Source organism: Lacerta agilis, chromosome 1 (genome assembly GCF_009819535.1).
Source record: "Lacerta agilis isolate rLacAgi1 chromosome 1, rLacAgi1.pri, whole genome shotgun sequence".
NCBI lineage: Eukaryota > Metazoa > Chordata > Lepidosauria > Squamata > Lacertidae > Lacerta > Lacerta agilis.
This window is the reverse complement of record NC_046312.1, coordinates 49494299-49517619: the sequence shown is the minus strand read 5'-3', so window position 1 is coordinate 49517619 and position 23321 is coordinate 49494299. Positions and strand designations below refer to the sequence as shown.

General features: G+C 46.1%; 1 protein-coding gene across 2 annotated transcripts in view; it reads left to right on the top strand.

The window, feature by feature from the left end:
- Window positions 1-23321, top strand: part of MAPK8IP1 (mitogen-activated protein kinase 8 interacting protein 1) — a 60106-nt gene that overhangs the window by 22166 nt on the left and 14619 nt on the right. For both annotated transcript variants that reach the window (XM_033149244.1, XM_033149251.1), the window contains exons 2-3: window positions 2460-2565; window positions 12537-12770. In XM_033149244.1, the coding sequence (XP_033005135.1) occupies window positions 2460-2565; window positions 12537-12770 (340 nt within the window). The remainder of the gene's footprint in view (window positions 1-2459; window positions 2566-12536; window positions 12771-23321) is intronic.

Below are 23321 nucleotides of genomic sequence, written 5' to 3'. Positions count from 1 at the left end.
AAGAGTCGGACACGACTGAACAACAACAACAACAACAAGGGGCTGTTTGCCAGTGAAAATTGGCAATGAAAAAATTTGGATCTTAAGGTGGCTTGGATGTTGCAGTGATTGACAGAAAAAATGGAGATGTGGTACCAAAAGAAATAAGCCAAAAAGCAGGGGCAGGAGTGATGCAAAGCCTCACAAAGATGCTTAAATGTGTTTGTTTTAAAAGTCATACAAATATAGTATGCCTGGAATGTTCTGCTGCCTTCAGGGGCAGAAATATTGCTAAAAGCTTTAAACCACAGGTGTTCAATGTAGGGAACGCTTGCAGCCCCCAACAGCACATGAAACTGCCTAATTCTTCCACCCTCTTAGAGTTTCTTCCATCCCCATTGTTTCCTCTTCCCCCCACTGGTTTTTAAAATTATTTCCCCCTCTTTCTTCATAGTTTCAGAGGAACTGATTTTAAAAATGGTAGATTTCTGCTACATATATGTATATTGCACATTAAAGTCAGGAATTACTTTCACTTGTTTTCCAGAACAGTAGCAGTATTGGTCTGATTGTATTAAAAACACCCTTTGTATTTGAGAACGACCCCATTAAACTCAATGGGGTTTACTTTTCTTCTGAGTCAATCTGCATAGATTTCAGGATTCTTATCTGAGTAGGCATAATAAAAATCGAAGCACTCTTCTTCCATCATGGAACCCAAGGCAACATACATATGATTTCCTGGAGGTCTTCCAATCCAGGCACTGACCAGACCTAGTCCTGCTTAACTTCAGTGAGATGATGACCTCAAGTGCCTTCAGACCATACTCTGAGACCATTCTCAAACACTTTCATCTTTGGCCCATCATTGGCTCTGGCTTCCTTAACTGCAAACATCCAGCCCCTGAGAGAATGTTTTTCCTCTTGACGGGGCGGGGGGGGGGGGAGATTGCCCCCCTGTGGTTTTAAGTGAACTGTATCAATGAGCTATTTTTGACCCTAAATGATGGGCAAGGATCAAGGAGACAGGTGGTCGGTTTCACTCATCCAAGCTGCCTGTCTACATCCTCGGAGGTAACAGATTGGAATTGATCCCATACAATATGACCAGACAGGACCCTAGCACTCTTCTGCCTTGGCCCTGCTCCCACAGTGAAGTCTACCTCTTTTCGATTCTGAGTGACCTTACCTGCAAATAACTTTGCAAAATCATTGCGGGAGATCTTGGGGTCGTCACCAGGCCCCGATGGGGGAGGTGGTTCCATTAGATATATATATCACATTTTTAAAAATCAAGCTTCATTTTGAAGTTTTACCTCATCCTTTTTTCTTTTTTCTTTTACACCAACACTCCATTCCTACCCTGCCAGCACAGGCATGCACACACCACCCAAACCTGGAAGGTGGTCTCCCTAACCCCAGATATATGGGACTTAGTTGCGATTACCCAGTAGTGAGGAGCCCTCTCTGCATGACCAGAGGTTATTTCTTCACATTTTCAAGTCTGAGTTATGCTGCTGAAAATAGCTTCCAGTTCTGTGTTGCAGTGGGCTGCGTCTCAAATTAAACCATTAACATTGGCCTTGTGGGCTGAGACAACTTTAAACCCCTTTTTTCCTATACTCATATAACATTTATAAAGAAAAGGATGCCTTTAAATATGTTCTTTCATTTTTAGGAAATGTAGCGGTTTGGTTTGGTTTGGTTTGTGAGAGGCTGAGAGGGTTTAAAAATAAAAAGCTTCATGGAGCTGGAGGCAATTGTGTTATGGGACACAATTGTGTTACGGGACCTGTTGCCAACCAACCAAAATAATCAAAGTGTAACTTTGATTATTTTGGTTGGTTGGCAACAGGTATGTATGTTATAAACAGATAGATAGATAGATAGATAGATAGGCAGGCCTTTCCACACACCCCTCCCATAGGGAAGGGCTGGGGAATCTCTGGCTCCCCAAATGCTGTTGGACTCCAACTCCTATCAGCCCCAGTGAAAGTGGTCCATGGTCAGGAATGATGGGAGCTGGATGCCAGTGCGCAGGTTCCTATCCCTGGTATAGGGAGTAATTGATGTTTCTGCACATGTTTGAGAACATGATTTCCTTTTGTAAGCCCTAGTGTTGGGAAAGGAGGGACTTAAAATAGTGCCTCCCCCAACTCTCTCATCAGCTACCACCACGTGAGACCAGCCTCTGTGTTCTGGGCTGCAGGGAATGTTGAAAATACCGCAGCACAAAGAACAGAAGAATCAGGGAAACTCTCAGATAACCAGCACAGTAGAAGGTAGAATTCCTTTGGAGTCTCTGCTCAGTGGATTATCTAATATAATTGTTAATTTAGCTTGGCAGGCAATTACCTCTTCTCTCTTTTGGATCCAGGCCAGGGGTTATAACATTGCCCCAAGCATCACTGTGTGTGTTGTATTTCCTTTTTGGCCAGCTTTCCTTGATGGATAACTTCACACTCTTTGCCTTAACTTAGGCTCACCCATGACATCAGCCTGGAAGAGTTTGAGGATGAAGATCTCTCTGAAATCACGGATGAGTGTGGAATCAGCCTGCACTGTAAGGACAGTTTGGCTTCACGGGTAAGGAAATCAGTGCTTCCTTAATTACTGCTAACGAAACACCCATTCCCACCCAATAGGCAAGTAAGGGATGCGGTAATTGTTTCTTGGCAGGTCAAGCCACAGCCATTTACACACACACACACATGTCCTTTCTCAATTTGAACCCCCTTCTATCTCCACCCTTTGCATCTGCTTAAGCCTTACTCATTCTCCGCGGCAGCCCTGCCCTCCCACAAACCTGAAGCCCTGTAAAATGAGAGGACTGGTTCTTATCATAGGGGATAAGAAGTTTGGTTCTTATCATAGGGGACCAAACATTTTTATGATTATTTTCTGGACGTCCTTAGACCAGGCTTCCCCAGTCTGGTGCATCACTGTGCTGGCTGGGGCTGATGGGTGTTGTCCTTTAAAATACCCCAAGAACAGCTGGCTGGGGGAAACTGGCAGGCAGTAATGGTTAGCCTGTCTCTCTGTGGTTTTTATTTAAGTGTTCAGTTCTCTTTATGCTGCATCCTGGGTCTGGGTCACCCTGAGGCAACGTCACTGCAATTCACTGTGTCTTGACTGCACCTGGAGGAGCACCCAGGCCTGAAGCAAATGCAGGTGCTGCTGCTATTGTGTGTGCTTATTAAGCAATCCTTCTTGCGTGAGGCTCTAGACTGGGACTCATTCCCAGCTGCAGATCAGCAGGGGTTGACTTGATCTATGAAGTATTAACTGTTCTCAGCCTTTGAGAAACTTTCCGCAGCATTTATGAGATCTGAGGGCGCTTAAATGAAGGACATCTTATGTGGAGAGTTTTGCTAAGCGAATGGGAATTGGCATCATCCTTAGATATCCTGCAATAATCTCAGCTTTTGATTGGCAGAGCCTACAGCCTATATTGTACTGAAGGTTCCTTTACTTTTATGAGGCTTCATTTTAAAATCTCCCTTTATTCCAGAGCATCTTGCATGTCTTTTTATGCCCACATCTCAAACTCCAATAGCGCATTATTTTTTGTTTAGGGAATTGTTTAATGTTTGATGTTTTATCGTGTTTATAATATTCTGTTGGGATCTGCCCAGAGTGGCTGGGGAAACCAACTAACCAACCAACCAACCAATCAATAAAATTATTATTCCCATAGCTAATTGCTAACACTAGAGCTGCTAAGGTTCAAGCCTCAATGATAGACAGATCCTTTTGTATAGAAGCCTTTCTCCCTAATCCCAGATATGTGCAAAGTGGTTATGGTTAATCGGTGATTAGGAAAGGAGCTCAGCACATGCTTGGAGGCATACTTCTCTATGTTTACATCACACAGACCCGAGCATCGAAACTGTTGTCTGGAAAGAACTTATGATTCTACCCAAAGTCTGGTTTTGTAGATGAGACCTTGTGTTTGGATTGGGTTTTTTTTCCATGGAAACATTTCCTCATGTGAAACTTAAGGAGATATAATGGTCATGTGAGAATTGTACCACCACAGTGTGTTAGGCACAACCTTAGATCTGAATCTGCTGAAATGCACTTTAAATAAGCCCACAAGGGCTGCAGGGTGACTTGGTAGTGGCTCTAGCAGTACTATGTTGCTAGCGCTGCAGTGCTGATGGAAAGCAAACACAACCAAATAAACCAGCACTGTATTATGTACCTCAGCAAGGGAGGGGCATGGCAGCCCATTGGTACAAAAGTAATTCCTGCTCCAGGATCCCAACCAGCCTTCCTGGTTTTGCTGGCACCAGAGCATTCAACCTGCCAGAACGTGAATGGGACCTACCATGGGGAAGGGCCATAGCTCAGATCTGCTTTGCACGCCGAGGATCCCAGGTTCAGTCTCTGGCATCTCCAGGTCAAGCTAGGCAAGACCCCTGCCTGAAACCCTCAGGAGATGCTGCCAATCAGTGTAGACAGTGTTGAGCTAGATGGACCAATGGTCTGACTTAGTGTAAGGCAGTTTCCTATGCTCCTAATAGTAGTAAGGCAGGCATGACCAAACCTGGCCCTCCAGATGTTTTGGGACTACAATTCCCATCATCCCTGACCACTGGTCCCATTAACTAGGAATGATGGGAGTTGTAGTCCCAAAACATCTGGAGGGCCGAGTTTGCCTGTGCCTGTAGTAAGGGAAACAGATGAAATAAAATTGCTTCTCCCACCCCTTTCTGGCACCTCTCCCTTGACAAAAGCACATCTTTCCCACCAGCCATGAAAGGTTGCATGTTGAAGAAGCCGGAAAAGATTCAGACGGCAATTTGAGCTGTCTGTGAAAGCCACGGGAGATTGTAAAATGGTGGTGTTTCAAAACTGCATGGTTTTCTGACAACAGAGGCAGAAGTGTGATGCATTTATTATGTATGCCATGCTAGAGGGAAGAAAGCTGCGGAGATGTAAAGAAAAGCTGAGAGGGTTCTCTGTCACCAGAGGAAGTGCGTTCTCTACAAATGAGATACAGAACATTTCAGGCTCCGGGGGGGAAAGGACTTAATGGGCGACTTCCAATTAACCACTCTGAACTTCAACGTTTGGAACATGCTGGCTGTGACTGAGCCACGTAGTTTTGAGATGAAGCTCAAAAAGGTGCTTGAAGAACAATAAAGGGATAGAAACCTAGAAGAGACTTCTTTTCTTTTCTCTTTTTGTAAATGAAAAGTAATTTTTAAAGAATAAACTCCGGTTATGTTACAGCTGGGCAGAGTACACGGACACTGATCAAAACAAATATGTTGTGTATCCAGGCACTTTGCAGAGACATACTGAGAGAGGAGCTAAAAGGAGAGAGAGAGTGATCACAGCAAGAAAAAAAAATGCCTAAGACACGAAATTCTGAAAGAAGCTAAAATATGACTTAATGGTTTACATGGAACTGACAAAAATTCCCCCAAGGGGCATCACTTAATGTTGGGGGGTGGGGGGAGAGAGAGATTGAGTACCCTGAGCTGAGGATTCTACATACCGTATTTTTCTGTGTATAAGACTAGGATTTTTTCCTAAAAAATAATGTCCAAAATTTGGGAGTGTCTTATACACGGATAGATCCCCCATTTTCTTAAATTGGAGTCCCCCCAAATTGGGGGTGTCTTTTACATGGGGGCGTCTTATAGACGGAAAAATACGGTAATTGTTTGAAACCAGTTTTGATTGTGCAGACTGTAGTCATTCAAAATCAGAGCACCATTTCCAGCATAGCAGGAAGGAATGCTATTCCATGCCCTGCCATTAAATCTGTCCAAATACCGGCCCTCCTCCCATATCTTCTCTGGGATAGTCTAAAGCCTGTTTGCTGCTATTGCTGCAGTTGATGAGGAGGATGGGCAAAGTTGCCACTTCAGCAGGACCACAGCAATTAGTTCTATTGCTTCAGAGCTTTTAAAATAAAATGCGTGCTCTCTGGACCAACAGGTGGCAACTGCAGAGGGGAAAGCTAGATAGAAGGAGGATCATTTGCTGTAATAAAACCTGTGCCCTGTTCCATCGTCTACCAATTAAGAGTAACTTTATGGAACATGGCATCACCGATTTTTTTCTGATGGAATTTAGTTCTGCTGCACATCTATTGCGAGGGGTAAAGGTAAAGGGACCCCTGACCATTAGGTCCAGTCGTGGCCGACTCTGGGGTTGCAGCGCTCATCTTGCTTTACTGGCCAAGGGAGCCGGCGTACAGCTTCCGTGGCCAGTATGACTAAACCGCTTCTGGCGAACCAGAGCAGTGCACGGAAACGCCATTTACCTTCCAGCCGGAGTGATACCTATTTATCTACTTGCACTTGGACGTGTGCTAGGTTGGCAGGAGCAGGGACTGAACAACGGGAGCTCACGCCATCGCAGGGATTTGAACCGCCGACCTTCTGATCGGCAAGCCCTAGGCTCTGTGGTTTAACTCACAGTGCCACCTGCCATTGAGAGGGGTAGAAGATGGCATTTTGAAACATCTTGCATTGTGTTTGGGAAGCGTCTGTTTCATTCTAAAGCGCTGATAGTTTCTCAAATAAGATGTGCTGGGGGATTCTGGTCAGCCTGACAGTCCTGTTCTCTGATAGCAGTGGGTTAATGCTGAGAAGGAAGCTTTCCACACATGCTCAATGGTACTGATCATATTTATGTCACGAGGCCTAAGGTTGAGTGCTTGCATATGATTCTGGGGCCAGTCTGGTTTGCTCCAACTCAAATTAAGCTTCATGTAAATGGATCACAAGTAGCTTATAGAAAAGGGCATCTTGCCCTGCTTCAGAGTGAAGTAGACATCAGATCAGATGGGAAGAAACTGGACATGGGCTGCATTAAAAAAAAAAATTGTAGGAGTGCTGCATTGCAGGGGGTTGGACTCGATGACCATTCCAACTCCACAATTCTACGATTCCATGAGTGCAAATAACAGATGTCAGCAGCCTCAAACTCTGCCTGGAAATTCATGAACTAAAGACTTTAAAGCCACACATTTCAGCAAGAACTGAAGACTAGAAAGGCACATTCTAGCAAGTTCATGCAAGGTAAAATTAAGATATTGTATTTGTTCACCAAGAAAAGCACCCAAGCTTAAACGTACATATACACAGCCGCAGTCAGCTGCTTTAATCAGAAGTTTGCATGCCAGAGAGCGTGTGGAAGAATGGAAACAAAACAATTCTGCTCTGAGATAGGACCTGAAAAAAGTGCCCCAGGAAAAGTATAGATGCTGTTCTGCAAAGTGTGGGTTTTGTTGCTTGTAGCCAACATGTGTGGTCCAGAACCCTCAGGGCCCATGCTAGGAAGACACATCTATCTGTCCATCTCTTTGACTAAAGCTGTCTGACTGTGGAGCAGGCTGCCACAGAAGCTGGTGGACTCTTTTCATTAGAAGCTTTGAAGCAGAGGCTAGAAAGCCACCTCTGAGGGATGTTATAGTGGTGCCGTTCCTGCATTGGTAGTGGGTTAGACTGGATTACCATTGGGTTGCGCACACACTAACCTGCTTGTAGCACAAATATGTTTTTCTCAATCTGGAATCGTTCATGTTTGCTCTCAACATGCTGTTTTCAATCTAGATTGATTCTAGATACTATCATCTTACAAGGGTGGCTGTGGTTATTTGATATTAAAACCCTCTCCCTGATTACATCATCCATGCTTTTCCTCTCTACACATGCCCCAAGTGAATGAAGAAGGAAATGGTGGTTGCCACCTTACTGCAATGAGCTTTTATTTTCAGAATGACAGTTTTCCAATGAGCACTTTTCAGGGGCAAAATATATACGCAATAGATCTGGTTTGTGTGTGGACTGTGTAGGGAAAACAACCCAGTCTATGCAGGGAAAACCATGTAGGGAAAACAACTCATTCACCATTGATTCTAGAATAAAATTTGGGGTGTACACAGCCTAAGACTCTTACATGTGACCATGTTGCTAAAATGCCCAGAAATGCCTGAATGCCAGAATGTGACAGCTGATGGATTAGTATCAACACACACCGACATCTGCACCAGAGCCACATTGCTTTGACACCCTTTCAGAGTTCAAGCCCACTACAGATGTTCTGAAGGAGACTTGGGACAGAATGGCTGTCTGAGACATATGCTAACAGAATTGGGACAGACGGTGTCAGGCAGACGAAAGGATGGTAGGCTTTCAAATGGTTGACTAGAAATTTATGACCTTCTGTGGTTGCAGTAGCACAGCTGAAAGGGATGGCTACCACCAGTATGCATTTGTCTACTTTCACCAGTGTGCTTTGCTCTGTATAAATGTGTGTTCTTAAAAATCCACATGAGACAAGTTGAGGCTCAGGAAGGTGGGTTAGGAAAAATGGGCTTTAAAGGAGGGGAGCAATGGAGAGAGGTATCTCAGAGGTTCCCCACTACTGCTATAGCTGGATGTATAGATAAATAATCATGAGCACTGCCTATATCAAGCTATACAGTTGCCAATTCTTAGGGCTTTGTTTTGTCTAACATTGTTTTACTGCCTTCCACAATGGAAGCTAGTTTGTGAGGTTGTGCAGCCACTCTGTCATACTGCAGTGCAAAGTAAGTTTGAATAGTTTGCCATGCTAGTGAAAAGAAGTGAAATGGTAATCATTGTGCCATATTTTAAACCTTCAATTTTGTTTATACCAGTTAATTGGGAAGGACCATAAAATAATTACAGTGCAGTTTTGAAAGTGATTCATTATTACATATAGCCTGTTCTCCTCTCTTGGCGCACGCACACTCCTTTCCAGGCCTCCAACATTTCTGGATAATGGATCTCTCCAGACAGGAACTTGATGCTGCGCTGTCTGTTACTTCATAGTGCACCTGCCATTCTTAAGTGCACCATGTAAAGTAGACAGCTTGATGATCCCCAGCCCAGCTCCCCAGAGGCAAGCGATGACTGCTCATGCATATGAATGCACTAAAGATGTGTGCTGTATCATCAGGAATAAATAGGGGTTTGGAAGAGGAGGAAGAACTGAGAATGGAACTTGGATATACTTATGCAGAGGAAAGACTGATATGATTCCAACATAGTATCAGGAACACAAGCAAAAATGAGGAAATTTTCTCAGTGAAAAATACTCAGAATTGTATTCTGATTAAAGATAAATGGTGCTATGGAAGGATGGTGAAGCTAGAGTGATAGGGCTAAGTACACACACAAAAAGTTCGTGAAGAACCTTGAGTTGTAGTATTTTGTTGGCCTTGCTGTGCCGTTAAACCCCAGGGAGGAGAAGAAAAAGAGAAGTCTGAATGATCTGTTGTCTATGGAAATCATGATGCGGCAATTCTTAGTGCAGCTTCAGTGAGCTGCATATTATTAAATCTATACTTACGAAGAACATAAATCTAGAAAATGGATCACAAATCAAGGCCGGGCAATTGACAGAAAAGTGCAGCTCTCATAGTAAGGCAAACTGGGAATGCCACAAAAGTAAACATTTATAACAGGGATGGAGAACCTGTGTGGCTCCAGATGTTGGGCTCCAGTTTCCATCAGCCTCAGCTAATAAAGTAGCCAGGGATGATGGGAGTTGGAGTCCAACAACATCTGGAAGGCACACAGATTTCCCTTCTGTAATTTGAGAGATTATGTAGTATATACTGGTAGTATGCCTACATTTTACACACATGTAACATGTGCAATTTCACCTATACACAGGCAGGGTGGAGTTTCTCCCACAAGAGCTTGTGGGATGTCCTCCAAGATATGAGAGCTTCCCTATCATTCCCAGAGCAGGTGGACTGAGTGGGCTTTGCTGAGAAGGAAGGCCAAGAGCTTAAAATCTCTTTTTGCATGGGGAACCCCAAGCATACCAAGAGCCTTTAAATTCTCAGCCTTGCTTCCTAAGAGTGTTTGGGGGAGACAAATCATGAGTCTGTGGATTAACTCAGGATAACACAGCAGGAGGAGGTGGATCAGGGGAGAAGCGAAGTAGTCAGGCTTTTCTTTCTAGGTACCTGCACATTTTCTTGCGCTCTCTAAAACCATGGTTTGGTTGAGCATTATATGAAAATGAAGCCATTGTGTGGCTATAGCTGTGCAGTGCAGTGAGTGGTCTTTAGGAATATGTGGTGGATAACTTTGGCTAGTTAACATATTGACGATAGAAAGAAATTTCCCTCAAGAAGCCACAGTGTGGCTGTTGACGCAGAAGGAATGGGATTGTCTTCCAGCATATTATGGGGCTTGGCTCACTTGCTTGAGTGACCTGGATCTATGTGTTCTATAAAGACTCTTCTGTGGATCACATGCTCCCTTCACCTGCCACCTTATGTGCTCTGAACAGTGTCAGGAGATGAAGTGTACGGGTGGTAGTCTGGGTATGTTTGGTATCAAGGAGTTAAAATCATTGTATCTTTGTCTTTTAGCTCTTTGGTTTTAAGACACTCTGGGGCTTTTAGAAAATGGTTGTACAGCTGTACAAACGGTTTCTTTCTTGTTAACTTAAAGCTCTTGTTACCTTAAAGACTTAAAAGATTCCTCATTTACCACAGAAAGGCATTGAGAAAGATATTTCCTGTGTCATAGAGTGACCCAGTGCATAATATTTACATTTTCAGAATGGTCCGTAGGCATTTCAGTGGAGACACTTTGGGGGTTTGGTTTTGCTTACCAATGAATTCCTTATGAGTTCTAACAAGAGTTAGGAAAAATTGCCTTGCCCAAATTGCCTTGGCATTATTTCCTTATGCTATTAATATTCATTAGATTACTGCAACGTGTTGGGCTGCCTCTGAAGACTGTTCAGAAACTTCAGCTGGTGCAGAATTTGGCATCCAGGTTCCTCATTGGGGCAAGACGGTTTCAGCATATTACACCAATCCTTGCCCAACTGCACCGGCTGCCAATTAGTTTCCAGGCCCAATTCAAAGTGCTGATTTTTACTTATAAAGTCTTAAACAGCTTAGGACTGCAATACCTCAAGGACCGCCTTTCTCCATATGAACTGATTCGGATCCCGTGCTCATCATCTGAGGCCGTTCTTCGATTGCCTCCTCCATAAAAGTTCCAGATGGTGGCAACATGAGAACGGGCTTTTTCTACGTTTGTGGAATGCTCACCCCGGCAGGCTCGCCTGGCATCTTCATTACACATCATTAGTCGCCAAGCGAAAGCGCTTCTCTATAACCAGGCCTTTGGCTGATTAACATTCTATGGCCCTTTAAATGTGTTTGTGGGAGGGGGAGTTATTGGTTTCTCTTGGTTTTATTATGTATTTGGTGTTCATATTTTGTATTTTTATGTTGCGAACTGCCCTGTAATTGCCAGATGAAGGACGGTATAGAAAATTAATACAGTCGTACCTTGGATCCCGAATGCCTTGTGACTCGAATGTTTTGGCTCCCGAATGCCACAAACTCAGAAGTTAGTGTTTTGGTTTGCGAACGTTCTTTGGAACCCAAATGTCCGGCGGGGCTTCCTGCAGCCAGTCAGAAGCTGCGCTTTGTTTTCCGAACATTTTGGAAGTTGAATGGACTTCCGGAACGGATTCCGTTCGACCTCCAAGGTACGACTGTACATTGATTGATTAAATATGGAACTACTAGGCACTCTCCAGTAGGTGGCAGCTGAGGTCAGGATCAGTTTTTTGTTTTTCTAGAACTTGCCCTCTGCACCAGGGATAGGGAATCTATAACCCTCCAAATGTTTCTGGCTTACAGCTCCCATCATCTTTGACGGGAGTTGGAGCATCTAGAAGGTTACAGGTTTCCCCTTCCTAATCTACCCAAAACCCAAGTTTGGATTGCTTAGTTGCTAGAATTGTGACAAAACAGCAAGCGCATATGTAGCTAAATTTTGGAAACCGTTTTTTTTTTGCGCAACCTAGGCTATTGGTAAGTCAAACGTCTGGCAAATAACCTCACTTTAAAAGATTTCACATGAACAAGGAGGTTCATGGTCGAATGACTTCCTCATTGTATACAGTATGCACTTTAAACTTGTGCACCTTCTGCTGTATGTGCTTGGCAAAATAATTTCTAAAAATTAAAAAGGGGGTGGAAAGGGGGCAAGTGTCCAGGAAAAAAAAACTTTGCCGACTGCACCCAATCTCTGCATACAGAAAAACCAAGCATAGGGCTGAGAAGGCTACGTCAGAACCCTTTCCTCGATATCCAGTTTTCTTTACTCAGGGGTTCTTTGGATGAAGAAGCAGCCCCATCACGTGAGCCTCCACCTGCATCCCAAAATGGGGCAGTCCAGGCACAGGTTTACCACCTGAGAACTTTATCTGTATTTATTTCCCCGACTTTGTCCTGCAGAAATGATTTGTTAAACAGTGAACGGAGGGGGTGGGAGTACGGTGTCCCAATTATTTGTTAGGGCTGCTGCAAGGGGTGGTTTGTAAGATCTTTTGATACGGTGACAAGTCGACAGCTTCGCTTCTAGGTGGCTTTGATTTGGAGCCTTGATGCCCTTTCACAAGGAGACAGTTGCTGCTGATGAAATGCGACTGCCTGACCCACCCTCCTCCGCTTCCTAGCCTTATTACTGCTCTCATTCTTTCTCTCCCTCCCTCCCTCCCTCTCTCCCTGTTTTATATCCTGGCAGAGCCATGTGAATCTGCAGACCAGTAGCGTTCTGGGAGTGGGTGGAGGGGAGGCCAGCCGGCTCCAGGCAGAGATGCTTCAGCTAGACCTGATTGATGCTACTGGGGACACCCCAGGCGACGAAGGGACGGCTCCTGAGCTGATCAAGAAGGAGCCTCCGCCAGTGACCATGGACACCTACAGACCCAAGCGGCCCACGACGCTCAATCTCTTCCCGCAGGTGCCTCGGACGCAGGTGAGTCCCTTGAGCGAGAAAGGGGGTGAGGTGGGTAGGGATCTGCAGGAGAGGGCAGGGCAGGAGGAATAAGACAAGCACTGTGTCTTAGATCTGAATAGATGTGTTTTGGATTGCTCTGTGATCGTTCCCTGTCACTGTCACTGTCAAGTAGAAGAGGAGAACTGATTGTTTTCCCCTGCAGAAATAAGTCAGTGTCTGCAAAGCAAAGAAAGCATGTTCACCTCCCTGGACTCAAACCTCACATCCCCCCCCCCAATAGTTGTGTTGCTTATGGGCAAGAATGTGCTCTAATTGGTGGGGAGAGAGCATTTGGGGTGTCTTGGAGCTCTGCATGCTTTATCTTTCCATGAAGTTTGTGAGATTCTGTGGTACATCCTGGGATTAGAGGGTGGTAGGGGTAGGGAGACTGGGTTTCAGTGCTTGATTTCTGAATTGAGATGTTCTGGGGCTGAAACCACTGTAGGCGTTAAAGTATTTAAGTAGGAAATGCTGCTGTACGATCCAAGATTGTGTGGTGTGTGCACATGTGTGTGTGGGGGGGGAACCTGTTAGCTGTGAGAGGAATGTACTCTGAAAATGCTCAGAGGTTAACATTATTTCTGACAGACTGTGGATTAGAATAAGTTTTAGTGAGTTAAGAAGGCAGGGAATCCATTTTGGAATGGACACCGTTTTGGGGAAGCAAGAATTACCTCCCCAGAAATGAGACCCTAGGGATAACATCCTGGAAGTGGTTAATCCCTTTACCAGGAGACGTTTGGCTGGGATAACAGCTCTGCTGATGAAGGGAGGCTGTGTGCAGAGTGTTTGTGTGTGCAAGAGGGTGTGGGTGGAAAGAAAGGAACAGCTCATTCCCAGGTAAGGAAGTTAACACTTCCATATCCTTTTGCCTGGGAAGTATCAAACCATTCCACAACATCTCTTCTGTGCATTCCCGTCCTCAAATGAGTCATGCAAATGCTAAATGCCAAGTTTCCTCTAGAAATTCTTGGCATGTATACTGGTGCCTTGTTGTTTAATTTATCCTGCGTCAAAATGGTTTATAATGCATTCAGTCCATGGTGACCTTCTCTTCTGTTGAATGGCTATAGAATTGTGCATTGTTTCGTGCATAAGGAATGAAGCTCTAAAAAGCACCAAGATTCTGGACTTGGCCTAGAGAATTGTGAGGCCATCTTTGGCCACGCCAGAGTTGTCTATAACCTGTTGCTCCCTAGGAACCATTGTCAGGAAAGATATATCCCCTGAACAAGATTAGACGCCTAACTGGGGATACTGGTCAGAATAACTTAGTATTAGTTCAAAGGGGATTTGCTCAGAAAAGAACAATGTGGGCACAGAAGAACCAAAATTACAGAAGGGCAGCCATGTTAGTCTGTTAAAATAAACACAAAGAATCCTGCAGCACCTTAAAGGCTAATGGAATTATAGTAGCATTAGCAGACTGTACCACACTTCATTACATTAAAGGAAACAAAATATTCCAGTTAGCTCTGATGGCTAGGTCATGGTGCTGATAATGCCACGGTTGTGGGTTTGATGCCCATAAGGGTCACCTGCATGTTTCTGCATTGTAGAGGGTTGGACTAGATCGCCCTTGGGGTCCCTTCCAACTCTATGATTCTATGATTTGATGGTGGTGTAAGGAAGAGTACTTACGATGGGAAGCAATTTTACCAGGAAGTGGGAAGAGAAATTGCTGAAGGTATTCAAAAGGGAGCATTTATTACAAGTAACAGGAAAAGTGTGAGCAGTCCGTTTTGGCTGTGTTGCGTGATACTGGAAAGAGTTTTTAACTTCCCTATATCTGCAGCATCCCTCCTCCATCCGAGAGCAGGAGTGTAGATTTCAGCGCTCCGTGCCGTAACTGTTCGCAGGCTAGCCACCTGCAATCTCTTTATCTGCCTCTCTGTTGTTTAGTCTATAAAGCAAGTAGGGTTCCACATGCAACAAGAGGCTATTTTTAATCGTATGCTGTTCTGGGATATTGGCTCTACATACTATATAAGAAGATTTTCCCAGTGACGTTAGCAATGGAAAGTGCACCAAAAAGCAGGTGCTGCTCTGTGCAGCAGATGGTGAAGACTGCATTCTGTGTGTGTGTGTGTGTGTGTGTGTGTGCGCGTGCGTGTGTGTGTGCGTGTGTGTAGGTGGGGGCTGGGAATTGGTACCATTATGCAATTGACAATAGAGGCTATTAAAGCTCCAGCTGAAGAGCTGGAGAAAAAGGGGACAAGGATAGAGCCCTCTTATCCAGCTTATCCAACCTATTGTAACTCCCAGTTTGGCCATACTGGCTGGGGCTGATGTGACTTGTAATCCAGAACACCTGGAGAGTAGCAGGTGGGTCAAAGCCACTCTCATCACAGCTGCGCCTCCAACTTCCATAGGAGAGTGAAATTGGAAAACACCTACTGTCATAGTCTCAGGCACCCTGCAACGTTCCCTCCGGCACCCAGGATCATGTGTAGCTCGGCTGTCCCCTGAAATTTCTGCAAGAGATACCCCACTTGTTGGCTTTAGCGCTCAATGCCAGCAGTTTTGAGCTCTGTCATACAACCAAACAAGATGAGATAGAAGAATAGCCGTGTTTGAATTTTCACAGCAGATGCACCTGCAGAGACAGCCATTATGATGAAGACCACAATGCTGGGTGAAAGATTAATCCTTGAGCAGGACATATTGGGAAAAGTGCCCTTTACTCCCAAAGAATAGTTGTAATACGTCTCCACTTTGGGATCCCATACAGCAGCTGAGCTGTTGCATTTTGCACTATCTTCAACTTCTGGACCCTCTTCGAGGGCAGCCCCGTGTCGAGGGCATTGCAGTAATCCAGTCAGGAGTCTACCAGAGCATCAATAACGGTAGCTACATAAGTTATCCCAGTCCAGGAACAGCCATAGGTGGTGAACCAGCTATAGCTGGACGCATAGATGCCAAGGGGGGACAAGCTTCCCCAGTATTTCTGATGGAAGGGCCAGGACCCCACAAAGTTCTGTGGTGACACACATGCACACCATGGGGCATGCTTGCGTCATGCACACAAGCCACAGAGTGCCCGCACAACACATCAGCAGCACACCTTGGGGCATGCGTGAGTTACACCGGCACACCGTGAAGCGTGTGTGCATACTACGAGCACACCGTGGGGCATGCTGATGTCACGGGGCCCTGGGGTCCCTCATTTATGGGGGCAAGGTGGCAGCCCTGGCTGGGCATGTGCACGCCTTGCCTTCCTGCACATCCATTCTCGACTTAGAGTCAAGGAGCACTGGCTGCTCCATATCAATGAGTGTGAATCACTCCATAACAGGTTGTTTACCCTGTTCCTGGACATAGGAACCACCTCCCATCTTGTCAGGATTCAGCTCCAGTTTATTGCTTCTCATCCAGCCCTTGACGGCTGCCAGACTTTGGGCTTCACCTGACTCAGTTGGTATAAACAAATAGAGCTGGGTGCCATCCACAAATGCCTGGATCTTTTTCACCCAGCAGTTTCATATGTGTTTAAAAAGTGTGGGGGGACAAAGTAGGTGCTTGATGATGAGCCAAAAATTACTCTGCAGATAGCAGAACCATCACAGTACAGTGCTCCCAACACTGTTTGCAGGGCTGCTCCAGGAAGATACCATGGTCTCTGGTATCTAAAGCTGCTGAGAGATCCAGGAGAACCAACAGGGCTCCACCTCCCCTGTCTCTGTCTTGGTAGGGCTGATGAAGGGACTAATCTGACCAACCCCTTCATGATGGATGAAGGAGCTGATCTGACTTAGATTACCAAGACTTGGGTGAGTGAGCTGGGTGGGCCTTACCCGGCTGTGCCTATCTGGGTACTTGGTACAGCACCAGACTGCAGAGTTGAGGGGAGTGTGTTGTTGTCGTCGTCCACAAAAGCACAATCTCCTTTTCCAGAAACCTCTTGATCTTGGGATGGGGTTCAAAGGTCTGCCCCCGGTGTTGGGCCGGAGAGACAGTATGTTTAAAGGAGACAAAAAAATACTTGTCTTGAAGTTTGTGCATGCATACTATCACTCAAACACATGCTGATGTACTATATTTATTTGTTTTAAATAGAAGGGAGGTGGGATTTCCCGTACAAGATGCTGAATCACCAGAGTAAGTGAATCACAAGCTTACTGCCGCAGGAGAATGAGAGTGGTCTTGGGGAGCAAAAGGATGAGGGTTATGATGCCACTCACTGAGAGTCTGCGAGAAAAAGGCTTTTTTAGGCCAAGGCAGGCCAAGAAAACAGTGCAGTCCTCTAAGGTGAGCCCCCCACACTCCCACTAGCTAACAGTTGCTTTCTGTTTCCAACTCTTCCCTTGGAGAAGGAATTTCAAGTTTGGGCGCAGGAAGAGGGTTGTGTGGGGATGGCAAGTGTGAGTGTGATGAGTGATTTTGACTTGTCCGTGTTTCGCTTCTGCATGTGGGAGTGGATAGGTAGAAGAATTCACAGAAAGCTATATATGGCAGGTACAAGCAGCCGTAGGTGTTGGGGGAGTAATGAAAATTAAATAGCTGTAGGGGTGTTTATGAACTAGGTGAGTAATATTCATAGAAGTTAAATATGGCCTGGAGTAAGCAGTGATCTCACTTGCTCCCCCCCCCCACTAGTGCCAGGAAGAGCCAACAGAAATGAGTAATTTCCCAGATAATAAAGGTGGCAATTTACCTCATGGGCTCTTCCTCAACCAGGCTCCCCTGAGCAGGCTCTGTGGGTGCATTGACTTGCTGTTTTAATGTACTTTTCCCTGAGAGGGAAAGCTGAATATGTCTCCAGACTGACTTGAACTCTCCTTTTATCCTGTTGGTTTTGCCTGTTCAGGAGCAACAATAATGGCAAAATCTGGATGCTAAGATTGTCCGTTTCCAAAGGAACAGGCAGGAGTTTCCAGGGCACTTAGCTATGTCAGCAGCAGACCTCTCTCCAAGCTATTTCTGCTGCTCTGTCAGTCCAGCTATATATCTGATTCTGGGGGGGGGGGGCAAAGGCTGGCACTGAGAGCTGGAGTCTGCAAGTAACCCTTTCAGGCCTGGAATTTCATGAAAAGGCCTATAAGAGCTGTAACCCAGATCACAAGATCTTATCCCAGGGTCAGCAACCTTTTTCAGCCATGGGCCGGTCCACTATCCCTCAGACCATGTGGTGGCTGGACTATATTTTGAAGAAAAAAATGAACAAATTCCTATGCCCCACAAATAACCCAGAGATGCATTTTAAATAAAAGGACACATTCTACTCATGTAAAAACACCCGGCAGGCCCCACAAATAACCCAGAGATGCATTTTAAATAAAAGGACACATTCTACTCATGTAAAAACATGCTGATTCCTGGACCGTCCGCTGGCTGGATTGAGAAGGCGATTGGGCCGCATCTGGCCCACGGGCCTTAGGTTGCCTACCCCTGTCTTATCCCTATCTGGGCAGAGTCTCAATTTGCCAACTACCGTTTTCTTCTTCAGACATGGGTTGGAGGAATATGGCATTATTTTCGGCAAGGAGACATAGAAACAGCCATGGTCCAAACTGTGGCATTTCAAAGCTAGTTGCAGTGCAATGCTCTGCATTCATGAGACTTGTCCAGATCTGGCTTCCGGACATAGCATCATCAGTCAGCAGTATGTATGATTGATCTGTTCAGACAAAATAACTTTCGGGCACACGAATGCATGGCAGTCAGTGCTGGAATAATCCTGTGGAGAGAAATCCTAGTTCCAATTTCATTTATTTATTTATTTAGATCTATCCTTTAAACTTGTTCACACACTTTATGGGCCAATATTGCTGATATGCTTATCATCCCAGCATCCAATAAAAAGGAATGTGTTCTTAACATGTTTATATCTTTGCTGTCTTCTGTACTGTACCTGCACCTGATTAGTACATTTTTAGAATTAACAATAATTTTCGTGATTCCGTGGCACCAGTCAGGTTAGTTCTGAGAGTGCTATAAGAAAGCATGTTTTATTTTATTATTTTAAAGCATTTAGAAACTGCTTAATATTTTTAAAATCTCAAAGCAGTATGCACCTTAAAAATAACATAACAACCAATACAGCATATTTGTTCTGAGAACCGCCATAAGACCTCCAGATATAGGACAGTATATAAATACAATAAATAATGATTAGTAATAATAATAATAATACTACCAGTAAAACTGTAGTATAAAATGAAGAATTAAGGCTAATGAAGACAGGGTCAAATAAGTCAGAGAAAGCCTGGGAAAAGATCCACCTTTGTCTGAAGCAACTGATGGTTGCTGCTTCACATGTGGCATAGAGAAGAAGCCGTAAGGAAGCATCAGATGAAAGGTGTGTTCATACAGAGGCTTCTTTCCTCAGTCGGCTAGAAATGCTCATTCTCATTACAGCATATGTTCACTTCCTACATTGCAATTCTTGGATGCTGCATTTGTCTCCTCCAAAGTCCCTTTCAAGTAATCTAATAAATCGGAAAGATCACAACAGATATCTTTGTTTTCGAATCTATGTGCAAAGTTTTATCTCCAGTGTTCCCTGTTCGGTGTTTCATAGACTTTATCTCATGTCAGCTACCATTGATAATTGTACCATTAAATCCAAATCTCTCTCCCTGCTAGAGACACTCAGTTGCTCTAAAGGAGTATGCATGCTGGTCAGTATGTCAAAATGTCCTGGTGCAGTAAGGATCTATTGACACTACATCAGAAGCATCACTGTGTTGCAGTGCTGAGCGACTGGATTGTCAAAAGGGCATATGGATAAACATCCAGCTTCCAGCTCATTCCTCTCCCTCAGACTTTACAGCACTTGCTCTTGCACTGATTGCAAAAACCAGCTCACTTCCTCCTCCTCCTCCTCCATAGCATCAAGCTCCTACATCATTATGCATGTGCCATTTTGAGGGACATTCTTCGTTTGTGCTGCAGTGGTTTGCAGTGGCCGAAAATCTTGACGGTTGTCGCAGGAATGGACAACTTTGTGGGGGACAGTGAATACGATTCCCCTCTTGAGAGCCAGTGTGGTGTAGCCAGTGTGGTGTAGTGGTTAAGAGCGGTAGACTCGTAATCTGGGGAACCGGGTTCGTGTCTCCACTCCTCCACATGCAGCTGCTGGGTGACCTTGGGCTAGTCACACTTCTCTGAAGTCTCTCAGCCCCACTCACCTCACAGAGTGTTTGTTGTAGGGGAGGAAGGGAAAGGAGAATGTTAGCCGCTTTGAGACTCCTTCGGGTAGTGAAAAGCGGAATATCAAATCCAAACTCCTCTTCTTCTTCTTCTTCTTCTTCTTCTTCTTCTTCTTCTTCTTCTTCGTAATTCCCTGTCATGAAACCAGACGCCATGTCTTCTTCCAGCAACTCTTGGCCAGTGTTCCTATCTCCAAACACACCCAACAAGCTGCAGCAGAAATTGCAGAGTCAGCAAGGGCAGGCTGAGTGAAAGACCTTACACCACTAGTGTCAAGTATCATGGGTGGAGGCAGTGGCGGAGTAAGGCTCCGCGGTACCCGGGGCGGCAAAGGAAACGCCCCAGGGGCGGGGCGTCGTGACATCACATTGTGACGTCATGACGCTCCGCCCCCAGGGCGTTTCCGGGGGTGCCGGCGCCGCTTCTGCAGCCCTCTTTTAAGCCGAAGAGCTCGCTTTTAAGCTCTCCGGCTCAAAAGGAGGCTGTGGAAGCGGCGATCCGATGACAGAGTGCGCCTGCGCGCGCAGGCGCACTCCGTCGTCGGGCCGTGCGCTGCCGCTCCCAGGGTGACGGAGGGAGCGGCAGCGCGTGGGAATGGTGGGAGGGGCTGCCTCCTGCCACCCCCACGTGCCGCCGTTCGCTCCGTTGCCCCAGGAGCAGCAGCACCGCACACACCGTGCGCTGCTGCTCCCGGGGGGGCGGAGCCAGCGGCAGCGCGTGGGGCTGACAAGCGCCGGCCCCTCCTGCCACTCCCCACGCTGCCGGTCACCCCGGGAGCAGCAGCGCTGCACGGACGGGGTGCTCCCTCGGCCGTGCGCTGTTGCTCCTGCGGTGACGGAGGGAGCGGCAGCGCTTGGGAATGGCGGGAGGGGCTGCCGCTTGTCACCCCCATGCGCCGCCGCTCGCTCCGGTCGCCCCAGGAGCAACAGCGCACGGCCGAGGGAGCACCCCATCCGTGCAGCGCTGCTGCTCCCGGGGTGACCGGCGTTGCCTGGGGAGTGGCGGGAGGGGCGCCGCTTGTCGCCCCCACCCGCCGCTTGTCGCCCCCACCCGCCGCTTGTGGCCCCTGTCGCCCGGGGGCGTACCGCCCCCAGCGCCCCCCCCTAGCGACGCCCCTGGGTGGAGGAATAGCTATGTTACAAGCTCTTCGGGAACAGGGAGTCCTACCCCTCTCCAGATCATGAGAGCTTCGAGTCTTTTGTCTGTGGCACATCATGCAGAATGCCCTCAATCACCATATTGAGATGGTTGCATAATGCCTCCAAAGAGCTCTGTTGATTCCTGTCACAAGTGTATGATCTCATAATCCCATTCTCTGGTCATCTGAAGTGTGTGTGTGTGTGTGTGTGTGTGTGTGTGTGTGTGTTGGGGGAGAAGCTGCTTCCTTTTCTGCTAGCCCCTCTGGACATGGTATTGGCAGAAATGGTTGCTGTTCAGGCAGCTTGAAGCCTGTGCAGTTGCCACCGGGAGCCACACAGAGGCAGATGGGGACATGGGCTCCTTTGCCCCAGCACAAGAGCAGCTTTCAAAGCTATGTTGGCAGCTGGTGGCAGCCTCTCTCTTTCGTTGGCTGCGGAGAGGACACTCTCTTGGGACAGTACATCCTATTGCCCTCCCTTCTCTTCCTGCCTCTGCGTACTGCTTCATGCAGTTCCTGGGGCATTTCTTTCATACTGAAATCCAGCAGCACGCCAGGGAAGCAAAGTGGCTGGGAAACAGTGCTTTAAGTCTCCAGGGCCTAGGAAACATCTAGCTGCAGGTTTAGTTTTATTTTGGGGGGATATTGGGAGGAGCAAATGAAGGATTCCAGAGGGAAGTTAGGCTTGGGCAAATGTAGCTGAGCAGATAATTTAACATAGAAAAAAAATAATCCAATTTCAGCAAATTCAGCAAAATGGGAACTGGGAGCGGCAAATGAACAAGGGGACACATGAAGTGGCTTTTAGAGAAATTTTGGGGCGTTGTTCTGGAGTCCATCAGAAGTTTGCTTTTGCGTTCATTGTTTTCGTTCAGAAAGTAGGCATGCCTTTTGTTAACCATCGGTGCAAGTATGTTTCCTTGCCCCTGCCTCTCCCATTGTACATATGGTGGTTTTCTTCCTTGAATCCATTTAGAAATGTTATATGCTGCCTTTCTACAAGCTTAGCGTTCAAGGTGTGCCTTCCTTCTGCTTGGCCTATGAGGACTGAGTGACCCTGGGGGCCTGTTTAAGATACCCTTTTGCAGGAGACAGTGCTTTTTATCTCAGCAGCAGAGGAAGAACATTCTATGAAGCTGCTTCCTGTAACATTCTCCTCCGCTTCTGAGGTGAAGGAAGAATGGAGGGCCTTGTGCCTCGGGAAAGCAAGGACCTCCCTGGTAGAGAGATGGGCAGAGAGTCCGGTGGTACCAGGGCTGAAGCACGAGTGGGTGAGCCAAAGCAGCCTCTGGGTTAGTGGAGAGATCCTGCTTGCCTCTGGCACAGTACATGGCAGCGTCACTGGGCACAGGCTTTCCAGAATCCTTTAATTCATGATAGCCAAGGAATTATGATAGGCATATTCAAATATCTGAAGGGCTGTCACATGGATGATGGAGCAAACTTGTTTTCTGCTCTACCAGGGGAACTCAGACCGATGGATTCAGATTACAATAAAGGTGATTTTGACTAAACATAAGGAGGAGCTTTCTCACAGTAAGAGCTGCCTCAACAGGTGGACTCTCCTTCATTGGAGATTTGTAAGCAGAGGTTGGGTGGCCATCTATCAAAGATTCTTTAGCTGTGATTCCTGCATCGCAGGGGGTTGGACTACGTGGCCCTTGGGGTCCTTCCCAACCCTACAATTATAGGATTCTATGCTTCATAGGCTGTGCACCTTTAAAAAGCAGTTACAGGTGGGTAGCCATGTTGGTCTGCCATAGTCGAAACAAAATAGAAAATTCTTTCCAGTAGCACCTTAGAGACCAACTGAGTTTGTTCTTGGTATGAGCTTTTGTGTGCATGCACACTTCTTCAGATACACTGTTTCAGTGCATCTGAATAAGTGTGCATGCACACGAAAGCTCATACCAAGAACAAACTCAGTTGGTCTCTAAGGTGCTACTTTAAAAAGCATACGCCCTTCTCATAAAAGTGTGCTTTAATGTCTGGTACTTCAGTGAATGTCTTGCTCCATGGCCTTATCCAAGTAATAATATTATTTTTGATAGGGTCTCTTTGTTTAATACAATGGATACATGGTTGCTGCCAACCTGTGTCTCTCCTCCCACTCAGAAACTGAATCACCCTGGTAAAGTTTGGGAAGACAAAAGCACACTGGGGTGTCATTGTGTTGAATGTTTCCCCACCCCATCCCGATTAATTGGTTACTGAATTGATAGCAAACATGGTGCCTTCCA